At 41.8% G+C, this 19,209-nt stretch overlaps 1 protein-coding gene across 1 annotated transcript in view; it reads right to left on the bottom strand.

Moving 5' to 3' along the window:
• LOC124594803 (uncharacterized protein KIAA0513) overlaps positions 1–19,209 on the bottom strand; it is a 249,300-nt gene that overhangs the window by 112,161 nt on the left and 117,930 nt on the right. Inside the window, exon 3 of the mRNA XM_047133233.1 lies at positions 11,585–11,833. Within this exon, the coding sequence (XP_046989189.1) occupies positions 11,585–11,833 (249 nt within the window). The remainder of the gene's footprint in view (positions 1–11,584; positions 11,834–19,209) is intronic.

Genomic DNA, 19,209 nt, shown 5'->3' with positions numbered 1-19,209 from the left:
CTCTAAGACCCACACAGAACAAGCGGTTGTATACGAGTCGAACGCAGGCTATGTCACACAACTAATGCATCCTGACAGAACAACAGGAAAAAAATGGTCAAATGACCTCGAACGACTTCTCCCTCTCCCTCTCTAGAATGCATCATCAGTCTACCATTAAATCGTATCTCATTATAACTCCATCTCAACCGACCAATCCATCAACTCTATGTCATCCTTTAACACAGATGCAAGTAAGTTTAGAGGCAGATGGTTCTCTGTCTTCCTGAAAAGTGTCAAATACAGTAGTCAACTTGCGTGTATCACTGTTACCTCAGTAGACATGCAGTAGAATACTACCTCAACGGAAAAAAGTGACTGTGTCCCTGGTTCCCTTCGCTTCCATGTCGATGTTTTCTCGGATACCTCTTGCTGTTGCATGCTTGTTCCCATGTACAAATTGTTCTGCGCCAAGCAGAAGACATGCAAGTACTTCGTTGATTTCCCCGCATTTCGGTGTATATTCCATCAATATATACGTATTTTGCGAAATTCTATCGATTTTTTATGTCAGCTCTACCCTTGCAATCATGACATATCCTCTCTTTCCGTGTTCTAAAATTGCCTGTTAATGTAGTACAGTCGCCAACACCTAGCGCAAATGCACTGATCGGGAGGTATTGTGTAGCACTGCACTAGATTGTATCCAGTCGCATCCACCCCACATATTCCACATTTGCAGAGAGTCTGCCCTGTTTTCTGTATGTCTGTGTGTGTAACCGCAGTTCTAGTCTGATAATATACCCTCCGGCGATTACCATGTGTATTCAGTCTCAGGGTATTTGTCTGGAAAAACCACATCATTCATAGGTAATGCCATACGTGGATTTATAAGGCCAGTTTAGCTAACATGGATACTTGTGTGCACCTATAGAATCAAGACCACTTATGATGATAATATGGATGTGTTTTTTTTAACATATAGAGGTTTGTAAGACGATTATGCCTCTCTTTCTAAGACAAGGTGGTAGCAGTTGCAAGAAAAACTTATGAGACATGTTCACCCATCGTTGATTTTCGGTCAGTATTATTTCATATCACCAGCAATCAGTTATTGACGAAGTATTATACTTAGTAGTAAGGGGTGCATGACAGGTTCACCTTGAGCATCAGGCTTATGAAGTATGTGTTTGTGTTCCGACATGTGCAAAGGAAATAACTGTGCCCAGTTATAAATAAGGTATGGATTTGACGTGGAGTACTATGATAGCAAAGGGAAGAGTATGTCAAGTCACAAGAATGGTACCAATATTTCTATTTCCAGAGCCACAGCAATCAGCAGGGTGTATTTCCGATACTTCGCTCATTGTTGAATGTCATTCAACTGAGACCGCAATCGTAACATTTAGTTGTAAGTACAGGTATAAAATATACATGAGGCCAGTTGTTTTCCTATGACGATTCTGTCTATGTGTGCTTGGCGTGAGCGCCAGTGACCTGTGGCGGGAATGATTCATGTTTCCCATTAACGGTAGGAGCCATCCCAATGGAGAGGCCTGTTGGAGTGTAGCAATGTAGCTGACTTAGCCTTGTTGACCTCTAGTCGACTGAATAGCGAACTAATGGGTAGTATGTGTTGGCAAGCTTTCGTGACCACGTGGAAATTTGAGAAGATTCAATATGCACGTGTGTTTGCACTTGACTGTTATTCCCTCGCATGTAAATTGTTCGGTTGACTGCTTCTGCATATTTCGCGCCTTCATTTAGTTGAGGGAACATCGATTGTGGTGTGTGCATCTAGCAGGTGAAATATGGTGGAAGACACGTTTGCTGGTTCTCTAGACCTGAGAAACACGTTAGATGCCTTTGTCAATCATAGGGATGCTTTGGAGTCTGTTACATCAACGACATAGGTAACGCAGGTGGAAATATCAGTTTCCTCTATTTTTTTCGAGTTCTCACGTAAAGGTCTTCACAGACGCGATAAGTTTCTAGTTACTCAGTGGTGTACAGCACCTCGATAAAGTTTTGAGTTTCTAGAGAAATAATTTACAGTTTATATCCTCGGAATTTTGTTCTGTGAGCGATCGGTAGGATACTGCTGTGTGCATGATATCGAGAAGTACTGCAAAAATGAGATTATTGTATGGCAAATCATGCAAAAATGCATGTGTTCTTGTAACCTCAGAGTCTGAAGATGGGCGTGGAAAAGCAAGCAAGCAGGTCCAGACCAGAAACAGAAACGCGTTTGTGCCAAGGGGAAAAGAGCCCGAATTTGTAGGACAGTTCTGAGAGTCACTTCAGTCTAATGAAGGCGTTCTGGTCACATGCCAGGAGTGGATGACTTGTGACCATTGGCTGTGGGAAAATATCTAGTGCTGCGAGGAGTATATACGGAGCTGTCTGTCTTTGAGTTATATGTACAGATGATGTAAAAGGGGTGATTTTGTATGGTGCAGGATATGAACTGTATTTTACTACATTGACACAGTACGCGGTGATATAATGCTGGGTTGGAGATCAGTTTCATGCTCTAATATTCAGGCTCCTGTCCTCAGTGGCAGAGCAGTGTAATTGTGTAAGGGTCTTTCTGTATTTGACGATCTGTAGGCCACTTTGCAAGGTTTAATTGTTAGTGCACATGCTGCTGCTTGAACGTAAAGGTACCGTGTCTTATGTTTTGACATACATTTGTGGGAAGTGCGGCACACAGTTTTAATCTGCTAGGAAGTTTCATATCAGTGCACACTCCACTGCAAAGTGAAAATCTGATTCAGCAAAAAACTGTTTTGTACACATCGCCATATTGCACTGGTAGTTAAACCCCGCAAAAGTTGTCTACATATCATCAAGAATATTGGGAACCAGGAACGTATTTAGCAGTGTAACTACAATTAAATATTACGATTGCTGCTGCAGTTTGACAGTGATCAATGTACAGGTAATGTCTCCTTTTGACGGCTGTGGTTCTGGAACAAATCTCAGTATCTACAGTGTACATAATTTTCCATTTAAAAATCTCTCTCATACCCTTGCAGTTATCTATACCTCCCTCACGATAGGACACACATTCATTTTCTCTGGTCATGCCACTGAGTGCACTATCCAAAAATTACCTCGAGCAATTAAACAGAGAACCGACTCATGGAGATAACATCTTGGACCTACTGATAACAAACAGACCCGAACTTTTCGACTCTGTAAGTGCAGAACAGGGAATCAGTGCTCATAAGGCCGTTGCAGCATCCCTGAATATGGAAGTTAATAGGAATATAAGAAAAGGGAGGAAGGTTTATCTGTTTAGCAAGGGTAATAGAAGGCAGATTTCAGACTACCTAACAGATCAAAACGAAAATTTCTGTTCCGACACTGACAATGTTGAGTGTTTAAGGAAAAAGTTCAAGGCAATCGTAAAATGTGTTTTAGACAGGTACGTGCCGAGTAAAACTGTGAGGGATGGGAAAAACCCATCGTGGTACAACAACAAAGTTAGGAAACTACTGTGAAAGCAAAGAGAGCTTCACTCCAAGTTTAAACGCAGCCAAAACCTCTCAGACAAACAGAAGCTAAACGATGTCAAAGTTAGCATAAGGAGGGCTATGCGTTCAGTGAATTCGAAAGTAAAATTCTATGTACCGACTTGACAGAAAATCCTAGGAAGTTCTGGTCTTACGTTAAATCAGTAAGTGGCTCGAAACAGCATATCCAGACACTCTGGGATGATGATGGCACTGAAACAGAGGATGACACGCGTAAAGCTGAAATACTAAACACCTTTTTCCAAAGCTGTTTCACAGAGGAAGACCGCACTGCAGTTCCTTCTCTAAATCCTCGCACAAACGAAAAAATGGCTGACATCGAAATAAGTGTCCAAGGAATAGAAAAGCAACTGGAATCACTCAACAGAGGAAAGTCCACTGGACCTGATGGGATACCAATTCGATTCTACACAGAGTATGCGAAAGAACTTGCCCCCCTTCTAACAGCCATGTACCACAAGTCTCTAGAGGAACGGAAGGTTCCAAATGATTGGAAAAGAGCACAGATAGTCCTAGTCTTCAAGAAGGGTCGTCGAGCAGGTGCGCAAAACTATAGACCTATGTCTCTGACGTCGATCTGTTGTAGAATTTTAGAACATGTTTTTTGCTCGAGTATCATGTCGTTTTTGGAAACCCAGAATCTACTTTGTAGGAATCAACATGTATTCCAGAAACAGCGATCGTGTGAGACCCAACTCGCTTTATTTGTTCATGAGACCCAGAAAATATTAGATACAGGCTCCCAGGTAGATGCTATTTTCCTTGACTTCCGGAAGGCGTTTGATACAGTTCCGCACTGTCGCCTGATAAACAAAGTAAGAGCCTACGGAATATCAGACCAGCTGTGTCACTGGATTGAAGAGTTTTTAGCAAACAGAACACAGCAAGTTGTTATCAATGGAGAGACGTCTACAGACGTTAAAGTAACCTCTGGCGTGCCACAGGGGAGTGTTATGGGACCATTGTTTTTCACAATATATATAAATGACCTAGTAGATAGTGTCGGAAGTTCCATGCGGCTTTTCGCGGATGATGCTGTAGTATACAGAGAAGTTGCAGCATTAGAAAATTGTAGCGAAATGCAGGAAGATCTGCAGCGGATAGGCACTTGGTACAGGGAGTGGCAACTGACCCTTAACATAGACAAATGTAATGTATTGCGAATACATAGGAAGAAGGATCCTTTATTGTATGATTATATAATAGCGGAACACACACTGGTAGCAGTTACTTCTGCAAAATATCTGGGAGTATGCGTGCGGAACGATTTGAAGTGGAATGATCATATAAAATGAATTGTTGGTAAGGCGGGTACCAGGTTGAGATTCATTGGGGAGTCCTTAGAAAATGTAATCCATCAGCAAAGGAGGTGGCTTACTAAACAATCGTGCGACCTATATTTGAGTATTGCTCATCAGTGTGGGATCCGTACCAGATCGGGTTGACAGAGGAGATAGAGGAGATCCAAAAAAGAGCGCTGCGTTTCGTTACAGGGTTATTTGGTGACCCTGATAGCGTTACGGAGATGTTTAGCAAACTCAAGTGGCAGACTCTGCAAGAGAGGCGCTCACAGTGTAGCTTGCTGTCCAGGTTTCGAGTGGGTGCATTTCTGGATGAGGTATCGAATATATTGCTTCCCCGTACTTATACCTCCCAAGGAGATCAATAATGTAAAATTAGAGAGATTCGAGCGCGCATGGAGGCTTTCAGTCAGTCGTTCTTCCCGTGAACCATACGCGACTGGAACCGAAAAGGGAGGTAATGACAGTGGCACGCAAAGTGCCCTCCACCACACACAGTTGGGTGGCTTGCGGAGTATAAATGTAGATGTAGATGTAGAACATAAGCCACAGTAGCATTACACTGCTTCATATACTCATTTTACACAAACAGAGCATTATCTTTTATATCTGTACAGCGCCCAGAAAAGTTATGGTATACCTACACTCATAATGGCTATATGTCTCGATTCTCCTCAGTCCTAGGAAATCATCTGACAAAGTCTTCGAATTAGCGCTTCTGGAAGGTGCTGCATCCTGCAAAGATTATCTCAAACAAGAGTTATGAAAGACAGGAGACTGGCACTATGTGATAATGAATACCACACCCGCGGGCATAATGCTTGGCAGGACATTACCATCAAGTGTTGGTGTACTGTAATCAACATCACTACTGATAGAACAACATTGAAAAAGCGTGGGTACGCTTAGGGGTGCCGATGAGGGGATGTATTGTTATAGCTGTTTGCCCGTCCTGTTTGCACACTATAGCAGGTCCTGTTGAACACTTGCATTGCTGCATTTTGCAGCTGTTTACGAAATGAATCTATCACCAGTTACTCTTTGATATACTCCTCAGTGCGTTGAAATCACAGTTCACCATGTCCAATCCTTCAATTACGACTAGACATACTTAATTTTTTTTTACATGAAAGTTTGGAAGGTAGGAAACGAGGTCCTGGCGGAAGTAAAGCTGTGAGTCATGCTTGGGTAGCTCAGATGGTAGAGCACTTGCCCCCGAAAGGCAAAGGTCCCGAGTACGAGTCTCGGTCCGGCACAGTTTTTTGCTGCCAAAAGTCTCATCTGCAGAAAAAGAATGGGCAGACAGTGCTCCTACACCAGCAGCAGCAACAGTTTGATTCGTAAATTAAGTGACGGGCAGTCTGTCCCATTAAGATTGCCAGGAAGAATGCACCGTGTGCTATTCTATGACGCACTGCAGCATCTTTCTCGGCGATGGACCCACACTGCAGGTATGCGTCATCAAGCCAGCAACAGTGCCCAGGTGAATACGTGTTTCGACTGGTATTTCTCGGCTGTCATGTATGAAAGAGATGCCGCCGCCTCATCCTTGCAGGATCTGAACTGACACCTATGTGTGGTTTGGCAACTGATGGCCATGTCGGCCGTTCTTGGGGACCGCCGGAGAATCCCAACTCCTGGGGATGTGTGTGGAGTTGGCGGCATCAGCGTCAGGCATGTGTCTTTTATTAATGATCTTTTGTTTAAGCTATATTCCATCGATTTCACCGACCAATAGGATGCTGCAAATTAAAAAAAAAACTATCCCATACATGTGAAGAATATCGATTTCATTAATTTGCATAAAATTTTTGTATCAATGTGGTGTTAGTGGTACAATAATTTACAGTAGGGCGTGCGTGAGTAGGTGACATGGAGCAGCACAGCGGGTTAAGTGCAGAACAATAGGTTAATTTACATAATTTTTATGTAAAATGCAGCACAATAGTTTAAGTGGGTGGGTAACAGAGACGAATGCGCCAGAAATGGCGTTCCATAGCATGTGACATTCGAAAAGTGTACCAGAAACTGGTTGGAGGACATAACTAATTACTGAAGTTGGTATCAAAGGTGGTACAATAGTTTAAGGAAATGGGGGTGACATGGAAAACCACTTAATAGAACAATAGGTTAAGTGCCGACAAAGGGCCAAACATTAGGTTAAGACACCCAGAATACAGTGCCAACAGATTAGGTTATGCAACATGTTTGCCCCATGTAATTAATTCTTAAGAGACCTACATGTTTCCAAACAGCAGAGAATGATGAGCAAGGGAAATCCAACACCACAAACTGATTTTTTATAAATAAACAATATATCCTTGAATTTCCTGTTATGAGATCCTTCCTATCCACCAACAGACTGCCATCTTGGATTACGTCACGGAAGGGATGACAGTGCCCTCTGGTGGCAGTACTGTGTACTAGGTCAGTTTTACTCTGGACCTCAGGGTGAACACACTTAATGGTGGTACTGCCTCTAATTGTTTAAATAATGACTGAAAACAAAGACTTATGTCCAGCATAGGCCAAGTCCTTTTCCAGCCAATTCCTAGGAAGAGGTGGCGGTTGGATGACTTAGGTTAGTGGAGGAAGCCCAAGTGTCCTTTTTTCCCGCCATTTTCTTAGGTTAGTAGCTGTGGTATGTTGCATTGTCCCTATGAAATTTGAACTTCGCGCCAATTTCTGGGGGAGGAGATGGAAGGGGGGAGGGAAGAGGATTTACCAGAGGGGAGAGGTCAATTACTTGATTAATTTTACAAAGCAGTTAATCAACTTTATAAGAATGAGAGGAGCTATTCCAATAACTCAGACCTGAAAGTGTACCTGTAACAGCAAGGGAGGAGGCATGACGTCAGTGCAGTGATGCCACTTCTATGGCCGCCATCTTAGATCCGCCATCTTGAATATATTACGGAACAATGCAGAATGGGGCCATGCCCATTTTACCCTACTACTGCCGCCATGTACCAACACGACAAAACAAGGTCTAACAACAGCTCGCAGTGTACATGCGTGGTTCGAAGAGTGCAGTGTGGGTTTACCCTACTCTCCTGTCCACCAAACTCCCTGGATTTAACCCCAATTCACAATCTGTGTGATAGCCTCAACCGGGCTGCTAGTGCTATGGATCCTCAATCGAGAAACATAGGCACCTGGCCAAGGCGCTAGTGTAGGCATGGGTCCACATCCCTGTCAGTACCTTCCAGACCCTCACTAACGCTTTTCCTGAGCGTCCACGCTGCAAAGGGTGGTTATTCATGCTTTTGACAGTTGGTCACATTAACTTGACTGGATCGTGTGTTTGGATAAGCTTCCCTGAAATACTTTATGCTGAACAGCTACATTGTGACTGCTAAGGTAGGTGCACATGATGTTTTTTTTTTTTCATGCACAATCACTGAGCATGGGAACAATGACCCAAAGGAATTCTCGTCTAATGTAAAGGCTGTTAGTGGCACCAAAAATTAGTGCCTGGTCGCTAATGGACAAAACTGGAAACGAAGTTGAGATTAGGAAAGCAAAAGAAGAAAAGCTTAACTCTGTTTTCAAATGTTCCTTCACAAAGGAAAACCCAAGAGTATTGAGGCATCTTACTTCTTGTACCATGAAGTGGTAAATGAAATGGATATTGGTATCAGAGGCGTCGAGAAACAGCTGAAAACTGAACAAAGCTCCAGGATACAATAGAATCCATATCGTATTCTACACCCCATTCACAGACGAATTAGCCCATCTTAACCGTAATCTATCATTGAGCCCTTGAACAGAAAACTGTGCCCAGTAGCTGGAAGAAAGCACAGGTCCAGCCTGCAAGAAGGGTAACAGATGAGACCCACAAAACTATAGTCGAATATTCGTGACATTCATCTGTTTTAGAATCTTATAACGTATTTGAGCTTAAGCATAATGAGGTATCTCGAACAGAACGATCTCCTCCATACCAGCCACGCCATTTCGAAAACATAGATCATGTAACACGAAACTCGCACTTTTCTTACCTGATATCTTGAAAGCCATGGATCAAGCTAGTCAGGTAGATGTCATATTTCTCGATTTCTAAAAAGCATTTGACTCTGTCCCACAAATATACTTGTAGTCAAAAACACGAACATGTGGGCTATTAGACGAAGTACATGACTGGACTAAGCATTTTTTGGTTGGTAAGACACAACATCACAACATATTATCTCGGATTGAAAGTCACTGACAAACACAGAAGTAACTACAGTTGTACCCCAGTGAAACTTCGTGGCAGATTAAAACTGTGCCCGACCAAGACTCGAACTCGGGACCTTTGCCTTTCGCGGGCAAGTGCTCTACCAACTGAGCTACCGAAGCACGACTCACGACTGGTACTCACAGCTTTACTTCTGCCAGTACCTCGTCTCCTACCTTCCAAACTTTACAGAAGCTCTCCTGCGAGTGCTAGTTCTGCAAGGTTCGCAGGAGAGCTTCTGTAAAGTTTGGAAGGTAGGAGACGAGGTACTAGCAGAAGTAAAGCTGTGAGTACCGGACGTGAGTCGTGCTACGGTAGCTCAGTTGGTAGAGCACTTGCCCGCGAAAGGCAAAGGTCCCGAGTTCGAGTCTCGGTCGGGCACACAGTTTTAATCTGCCAGGAAGTTTCATATCAGCGCACACTCCGCTGCAGAGTGAAAATCTCATTCTGGAAACATCCCCCAGGCTGTGGCTAAGCCATGTCTCCGCAAAATCCTTTCTTTCAGGAGTGCTAGTTCTGCAAGGTTCGCAGGAGAGCTTCTGTAAAGTTTGGAAGGTAGGAGACGAGGTACTGGCAGAAGTAAAGCTATGAGTACCGGTCGTGAGTCGTGCTTCGGTCGCTCAGTTTGTAGAGCACTTGCCTGCGAAAGGCAAAGGTCCCGAGTTCGAGTCTCGGTCGGGCACACAGTTTTAATCTGCCAGGAAGTTTCATATCAGCGCACACTCCGCTGCAGAGTGAAAATCTCATTCTGGACCCCAGTGAAGTATGTAGGATTCCTTACTGTTCATATTGTATATAAATGGTGTTGCAGACAATATTAATAGTAACTTCAGAATTTTGGCAGATGATGCAGTTATCTGCAATGAAGTCCAATCTGAACGAAGGTGTACAAATATTCAGACAGACTTTAATAAGATTTCAAAGTGATGTAATGACTGGCAGCTTGTTTTAAATGTTCAAAAACGTAAAACTGTGCACTTCACAAAACGAAAAAAAAAAACATAGTTACCTACGAATACAATAAAGTGAGTCACCGTTGGAATCTATAAACTCATACCACTAAAGACTTGGATGTAACACTTAGTAGTGACACGAAATGGAACAATCATATAGGCACAGTCGTGGGTAAAGCAGGTAGCATACTTCGGTTTATTGGTAGAATACTGGGAGAATGCAGGCGATTTCTTACAAATCACTCATGATACTCATCCTAGAATATTGCCCAAGTGTGTGTGAGACCAGTATCAGGTAGAACTGGCAGGGGATATTGAACTTATACAGAGAAGAGCAGCACGAGTGGTCAAAGATTTGTATGACATGCAGGGGAGTGTCACTGAGAAGTTCAAAGAACTGAACTGACAGACCCTTGAAAATAGATGGTAACTATCCCGAGAGAGTCTGCTAACAACGTTTCAAGAGCCAGCTTCAAACAACGGCTCTAGGAGTATACTACAACCCACTGCATATCGCTCCCATAGACATTATGAGGATAAAATAAGATTAATTACAGAATGCATAGAGCAGTTTAAACAATTAGTTTTCCTAGTGTTCATACGTGAATGGAACAGTAAAAAGCCCTAATACCTGGTACAGTGGGACATACCTTCTGCCATGCACTTCACATTGGCTTGCAGAGTATAGATGTAGATGTAAAAGCACTTGCATAATCTTACATATATCCATATTTAATGGGAGCTGGCATGCATTACACCAAGCAGCAATAGTGTCTAAGTCGTTCCCGTTATTCTTTACTATTTTCAACGACGATTCTTTCCTGTACACAGCAGCACCGTCAGCAAACAATCTTTAAGTGCTGCTGATCCTCTGCATATTTTTAAAACATGAGTTGTCTTATTCGCTTAACTGAGGCACACCCAGTGTTACATTCATATCTGCGGAATACCTGGCATCCTGTATAACGTGCTGGGTTCCTTTAGTATGCTATTCCTCTAGTCAATCACATATTTACGAGAACATTCCGTATGACAGTTTCTTGGTTATGAGACGACGATGTGGTAAAGATGGAGTCTACCTGTCCACTTGCATTTACTGTTTGCGAGATGGCATGCATGAATAAAGCAAGCTGTCCTTCCTATCAGTGGTTTTTCTTGGGTCCGTGCTGATTTTTTAAGAAAGGCTTTCTTTCTTCCGGGAACGACATAATGTTTGGCTTATAATATGCTGTAGGATCTTGCAACAGACGGACGTCAGCCAAATTTGAACCTGTCCCCAAAGACTGTAAAAGTAATTTTGAAACACTCTGTATATACGATAAGACAAGAGTCACCTGCGCCACACGGGACTGTAATTTGCGCAAGAGATTCTCGATAAATACGGTACAGCAAAGCAGTTAATACTGCGGTGCATTCATTGTCTGGTGAGCTTACACTTAGCTGATGCCTTGTAGTCATCATACACCATGTCGAATATCATCGCCATTGCGATAGTCACCTACTGCAGGAGATTTTCTCCTGTTCTGGCATCATTGCTGCATGTAGCAACTCTTTGTCCCCTGCCAGTGGGCTAAACAAAAGGTCGCCACGTACCAGTGAAGTACTTGAGCTTCTCATAAGGGTCTGGTCCAGTGGCGCGCAGCTCGCCGCCCCTGGAGATAGGCTCGCTGTCGCTGCTAGAGGCGCCGCCCCCGCCACCCCCGCTTCCGCCGCCCGCGCCACCACTCGCCTCGTCCACCTGCTGGCGCTGCTGGCGCTTCCGAGCCATGGCGGCGTAGTCTTCGAACGGAAGTCCCGGGCCGAACTGTGGCAGCCGGAGCTTGCGGGACAGTATTGTACTACCTGCAACATTTCAATCGTATTAGCACAGAGAGAACAAAACGAAACAGTTCCTGTCCAATTGTGTGACAACCACTCCAGAATAAAAGGATGCCCCAGTACAATCACAATGCGTACAATCATGCATAACAAGAGTTGTAAAACCGTAGGCTACCACAGACTACCATAATTAAGCGTAGACTACGTTAGTGCCACGTGGGGTAGCCATGTGGTCTGGGACGCCTTGCCACGGTTTGCGCGGCTCCCCCCCCCCCCCCCCCCCCCCGTCGGAGGTTCGAGTCCTCCCTTGGGCATGGGTGTGTGTGTTGTCCTTAGCGTTAGTTAGTTTACGTCAGATTAACTAGTGTGTAAGCCTGGGGACCGATGACCTCAGCAGTTTGGTCCCATAGGAACTTACCAAAAATATTTAAATTACCCAGCAGCCCACCGCAGACTGGGTCCTGGGTCCTTTTCCCGTCAATTTCCATACGGAGGGAGGGGAGGGGAAGGGAGGGGGGCTAGTAGAGGAGGAGGGAGAGTGGTGGGAGGAGTGAGTGTTTGGATCAGTTTAGTTGAGGTAGTCCACTTGACCTATTATCCAGCTAGAATTTGAACTTCCCACCATGACATCACTGTGACATTGTCATATCTAAGCCCACCATCATGGTTACGCCATCTTGAATAAATTTGGCAACAATGCAGAGTGGGGTGGTGCTCTCTTTGCCCTACTACTTTTGCCTTCTGCAGGGAAGTGCTCTACCCTGAAAGGCAAGGACCCAGGCTCGAGTCTCAATCCAGCAAAAGTTTTAATCTGCCATGAGGTTCTATATCAGTGTCCGCTGTGCTGCAGAGTGAAAATTCGTTCTGGCATGGTGGAAACATTAACAACATTCACTGTGCCATGGGCAGCAGGTCCGGTGCTGAAGTGTGAACACGTGAGTACAAAACGGTAAATCTATACCGACAGGCATAGTTCGCTTAGTGGTGCAGTTACGACCCTGCGGAAAACATCAGGAAGTAAACTACGTAACGTGTTTGCGGGAAGGCAATTATACGCAGAGAGAAAACAACTAAAACACGGAAGCATTTACATATTAAGGTACCAGTGATCACAATATCTGCATTTATACTCCTAACATCCTGTATAATAAACTGATCAGAGATAGCCCAGAAAAGTTATGTTAGGTAAGTACCAGACAATGTAGGTATTAATACTGCCCAAGAAATCGTTGCAAAAAAAATTAATGAATCTTAACTGGCGTTTTTACGAATATTACTCAATACAGTTGCCACCGCTCTTAAATACAAAAATTCATTTTCTGTAGCAGGGCTTCACAACACAATGGTGTTCGAAAGGCTTGTTGAAATTACTTGCAAAGTCGTCAGTGTTTGGCTGGGACAAAGAGAGCGACCGATTGAAGGCGATACGGCAGGCGTAATTGGCAGGGATTTATCTTCTCTGTTTGCGGCCTTTAGGCATATTGAAGAGTGCAGTGCATTTAACTGTACATGAACAAGTGTCTGTGAAATTATCTGTTCATGATGGATTCCACACATCTTTACCATAGCTCAAAAACAGGTTTGCGTCCATCTGTGTAAGGAACCCTTCAAAAAACTTCAATCAAGTAAATACAAAATCCGTTAGCAACATCACAACAGGTAACGAAAATTCTATTCATCCGTGCGAGCCAGGAATTACGCAGCATTGTTTGAGTTTCGAAAGTAAATCGAAAATGGTTCGTTCATGAAGCACTTGTGGGTTTACTCTAGGCACGTCGCAACTGTTGCTTTAGAGCAGCTGTTCCAAATCCACGTGTAATTACCACCTCAGGGGTAATATTTAGTTTCATAAGGGTAAAAATAAAAGGGTTCAATTGTGTTTCGGTCACGAAACTAAAATATTTTTGAAATAGCATTACTATTTCCTCTATTTCATAATATTGTAAACTGATTAGATAATTTATCAAAAAGTACATTTTTATAAATACTAGAATGTGTGACACATTATGGTGGAAGTTGTAGCTTTTGAAAAATTTTTCCTCACATAGTCTACCCAATAGAAGCATAGTTTGCACCATGCATGTATGACAGTAAAATTGAGACATACAGCGTGATACAGCTGCCCCTACTTGTTGGTTTTATGCAACACTCAACAATTTCAAAAACATCGAACTAGATTTTCCTATTCTCTCGCTCACTACACGCAAATTATTAGTCTTACAGAAAAAAAAAACTGAACGGGACCATTCTGTAGGAAATTTAATACATTTCCGCTGGAGGTCATGGTTTTCGAGTTATTCAAGAAAAACGCGTTTGATGGTCACTTTTGTACGTTATCCTGGAATAATTCGAAATCTACACCCTCTAGCGGGAACGTATCCAGTACAAAATTTAGCTATATTAAATTTCCTACAAAAAGTTTGTTCTTTTTTCCTGTAGGACTAATAGTTTGTGTGCACTGAGCAAGAGAATATGAAAATCATAAGTGTGGTATTTGAAGGCATTGTGGGTTGCACAAAACCCAGAGTCAAGGGCTCCTAAATCACCGTGCATATATCAAGTAAGCTTTAATATCTAATGAAACTGTCTTCTCGGAGTTCGATGTAGTTCCCACAGCAGACCGTAAATTGCCTCGTTACTAACTTAGCAACAATGAACGAACTAATTCACTAATCGCCATCTCAGAACAACGGTAAATATGTAACGACTACTATAGGCTACACTGTATTATTGTTATTTTGTTATTGTTATTATTATTGTTGGTGTCAGTGTTCAGTCACAAAGCATTGAAGAAGTTAAGAGTCCAACAAATAAGTGCTTTACAAACAGAACGCCTTAGTATAACGTACACATTTTAGCTTGGTTGATTTTAAATGGGGGTGCAGGGAGTGTGTGAAGGAAGTGTCATTAGGGAGAGGAGTAGTGTAGAGGAAACATGTTTTGTAACAAGTATCTGCCCTCAGTGTCAACAGTAGGCTTTCTTTTCTGAGAAGGAGTTGTAGGTGGCATTCGTGTTGCACTGAGAACGGCTTTGTCATTATACAAAAGGAGATTGTTAGAAATAAGCAGCACCAATTGCCTCATTGACTCACTAGTTCGTGGTTTAGTAAAAGATCTGCATAATTAACATCATTCATCTTTCGTCAGTTTTAAAATGCAAATGGTCAAAGAAAATTCATTTTCGGTCTAAAATTTAGTTAAGCGCTAATGCGAGGTAGTCGGGGGAGGTGTGGGGAGCAGTAGCTAATATCCGATTGCACAAAAGGATAATGGTCTCAGAAACATTGGGAACCACCATGGGGAAATCCATTGAGATTAACGACTCGGAGTCAGCACATAAGGAAATCCATTGAGATTAACGACTCGGACAAGAGCAGATTATTATTACTCAAAGCCTGTGAACGAGTATCTTGAAAACAGCGAAGCTGGTCGAATGCTCACATGCTACTGTCGTGAGCATCTATGGAATGAGGTAGAAGGGCAGTGGAACTACCACAAGGCGCTAAATGGTTGGACAGGAAGAACAATTGACACTGAGTAGCTCACATATCGTTTGCTACAAGTCATCAATGCCATCAGAAAAAAACTACTGAAAACTCTGCCTCATTCTTCATCATGGTAGCTATCAAACAATGATTGTTTGGGCAATTTCATCTCACATTATAGAGGTCAAGAGTGAGCGTGTCACATCACTACTTCAAAGTTTTCTGAAATATATGTTGACATTCCGCGTGATAGTTCCCAAAAATTTTGATTTTCTGATGATTTGTTAAAACGCTACATACCTCTCTATATGAGAGTATTTGTGAAAATGTCGTAACGAAAGGGAAAATTGAGAAACTGTAATAAAGAAACCGAAAGTAATAATCTGAATTTATTTTGAATAAATACTTTGTTTCCAATACTATGAGACATGATTAAAACATACAAAATTCTAAGCTTTTTTTTTTTTTTTTTTTGAAAAGTAAACTACGAAAATTTGTAACTTCTTGCGAAGTTCAAAATTATGTTTTAAAAATATTAATACCACGGGTTGTTAACTGTTTTGAGAAATGATAAAGTGGGAGGACTACTAACTGTCAGCTATGACATTAATGCGTGAAATTCTTACACTGTCAAAAATCAAACAACGGAAAATGCATAACAATATTATGAGAAGGAAAGTTGCCACTCACCATACAGCGGAGATGCCGAGTCGCAGATAGGCACAACAAAAAGACTCTCGCAATTGAAGCTTTCAGCCATTAACGTCTTCATCAACACTAGACACACATACGCACACACACACTCAACGCAAACGCAACTCCCACACATGACTGTAGTTTCAGGCGACTGAAACCTCACTCGTCGGCTGAGACGGCAGTCGTGTGTGTGAGGTGCGTTTGCGTGTGTCTGTCTCTGTGTATGACATTTTCCTGTTATTCAGGAATTATTTTCTCCAAAACCCCCATCCTAAATGTCCTAAAAATGTCATGGCACGTTGGTCGGTCATTGTATTTAGTGAATGTACAATCAGAGTGGACAAAACCTGTCTGTACAAAATGCGAGAATTTTTTGAGACAAACCTAGCCTTACCCTCAAGGCCAAAAAGTCATGGACACTTAAATATTTAAACTGATCGCTGGTTTTAAATAAATGTCATGCAAAACTGGTATTTCTAAATCAGAATAATTACTTTACAACATTATAAGTGAGTGGGAAAACAATTCATAATTTTGTGCAAAAGCATTTTATAGTGAAAATGAGATACAGAATATTTATACACATTTTTCTAATTATGATACTGTTCACAAATTATTATTGTCTTCTGACATGATTTTATTTCTTCATGAATTCCATGAATTAAAATTGCCTACAATATAACAATCAACACTGCACTGTTGGAAAGAGTTCATCTGCTTTTTTTAATGTGCTTTTCACTGCATTTGTACAGCCGAGCTGAATTTGCACGCCGAAGAGGATGATCCAACAATAGCAGCACTTGGGAAATGGGAACTGCACACTGATCGTTTGATGAAGGCCATTTGAAAGCATTAGCAGGACCATCAGTCGTCTTTATGACGGTTATATTTTGCAGCTCGTGAGAGACACTTAACTATCTGTCCCACTCACCACTGATTGTCATACACACAAGAAATGAAGTAGCTTCCTACAAAGTCTTCTAATGTATATTGTGGTCTCTGCATTTCACACGCAGTAACAGGCTGAATTTCGTGGAGAATCGTTCTTGGAATGTATGTGTCACACTGGGATGCAACCTAGTTGTGACTTGAATCTACCACAGGCTTCATAGCGGACCACTCTTCTCTCTTTTTTAAACAGAGTTCCCTTAATGTACTTTCATTTAGAATTAAGAGTTTCATGTTTGTTACGAATGTTGATATGCTGTGTACAAATCCAGTAGCATCTCTTATAGCATCAACAGCTTCATACTGGAGATTAAATCTTGCGCAGGACGTTTACAGAGACCTCCTACCCCATCACATGCACTCTTCCATGACCTGTTGCTGAAAATATCCTCTTTTTTTTTTTTTAACTACAGTGCTGACCGAGATCACAAAGCTGAAAGTGGTTTTTAAAATGAGGATGCTGCACCACCAGTCACATACACATGTTTAGGAAATGTATGGCCTCTAGATGCTATGTCATGTTCCAATACCTAACTTCTTTAACAAACGTTTCTGGCTCTACTGTCTCCTTCACCAACTCTCCTCCCTCCCACAATGCGTAGGTTACGTCATTGTCAGTATCCTGAAGGTGTAATGCTTCGACATCATCACTCCAGCACCAGAACACATTGCACTCTCCTGCAACCAACATTTATCTTACGGCTCTTGACACAGGTACAAAAGCATCAGGTCCATCTCTGTGTACTTCTTTCCTGTGGCACTGCTTATAGCGAAACAGTTCAAAACAAACACAAAACTCGATGCAGAATCATTTATGTGCAAGTTCTCATTCGTTTGTTATAAACAGAAGAGCGTTGCAAACAGTGTTGCCAACATGCATGCGTTACACTAGAAATTCAGTGATGCGAAATATGCAGAATGTTGAAAAATTTACAAAGAAAAATATTGCCCACTATGTTTACACTGACTACTAACATATTAACCAAACGATATTCTGTGTAATTCTCAAAAGTTTTCGGATGGGGGTTTTCGAATAAATTATTCGTAAAAACTCGTAAAAATGCAATTTTTTCATTTTTAGTAATAAATATTTACTTAATACAGATAGTTGGAGCAAAGAAGGTACTGTTTATAATTACATCAATAGTATCTGGTAATATTTTTTCCAGAGAAATTCATGACCCTGAGTTGACATCGCCTGTACGACCTGAGATGAAGTCACCCATTTGTTGGAGGAAAAACTTAATTAATTTGTCACTGCGTGTACTCACTTATCACCTAACGACTGCTTTTTGGTAGCTAATGTCAAACAAAAATGCGTAGGGAGGCGTTTCGTCACTTCGAGAAGCGGTTAAATCCTCCAAAAACCACGTTTTCGAGGTAATTGGAAAAATGTTTTCAGAATTGATAGGAAGGCACACAAAAGTATACATGAATTTTAAAGGTCGATCTTCTGAGAAACGTTAAAAAGACATGTATCGAAAATGTTATTCTTCTTTCGTTCCTTTTGTAAATACTTTAAAGGCTGCCCTCTTTGTGGCAACAAATCCACAGAAACGCGCGAGTGGAATCTTATTCTAGTAAGTGTACTTCATTATTCAGTTCTTTTTCTGAGTCCTGCCAAGATGACGTGGGAAATATGAAATATTTATTTTTTCAGATATTTTCCGTTGAGAATTTCACATAAAGCCTAGTTTACACGACGACATTGGGTTGCGCCACTCGTTTCGTGGAATGAGTTGTTCCCAAGTGTTTTCATATATGGCTGTAGATATGGCGAAACCAGAATACACTTCAGTTTCGTCGTTTTGTGGGTCCCTGAGTTGTGTCTGAAATGGAAGTTTTGGCAGCTCCACGTCGTATGAGTTGTGATGGAGTTTAAGCTTGTTGCGTGGAAGTGCTGTGTAAGAAAAAAATTAGAAACATGTTTCGATTCGTGACTGGATGAAGAAAAGACGCCAGCACGGTTCCTCAGCATCCTTGCTGAAATAATTTATAACGGAAGATCCAAGAAGTTCTTCTGTTTAAATTTCTTCTAAATAGAGTTAACTATGCGATAAAGAATAAAGGTGCTGTAATGCATGAAGCATTATCGCCAGAACTGACATTACATATCATATTACGTGCATTACAATCGAGAACACTAGGCATGCTATAAGATACGGTTTTAGTTGGTAATGATGCTATTTCATTAGCACCAATTGTTATTGACATTAACAGTAATAATTATTAACATTAGCAACAATAATTAGTCGAAGCAGGCCGCATTAA

The sequence above is a fragment of the Schistocerca americana genome, chromosome 2, assembly GCF_021461395.2.
Source record: "Schistocerca americana isolate TAMUIC-IGC-003095 chromosome 2, iqSchAmer2.1, whole genome shotgun sequence".
NCBI lineage: Eukaryota > Metazoa > Arthropoda > Insecta > Orthoptera > Acrididae > Schistocerca > Schistocerca americana.
The sequence above is the reverse complement of the archived record's forward strand: the minus strand, read 5'-3'. Positions and strand labels throughout refer to the sequence as shown.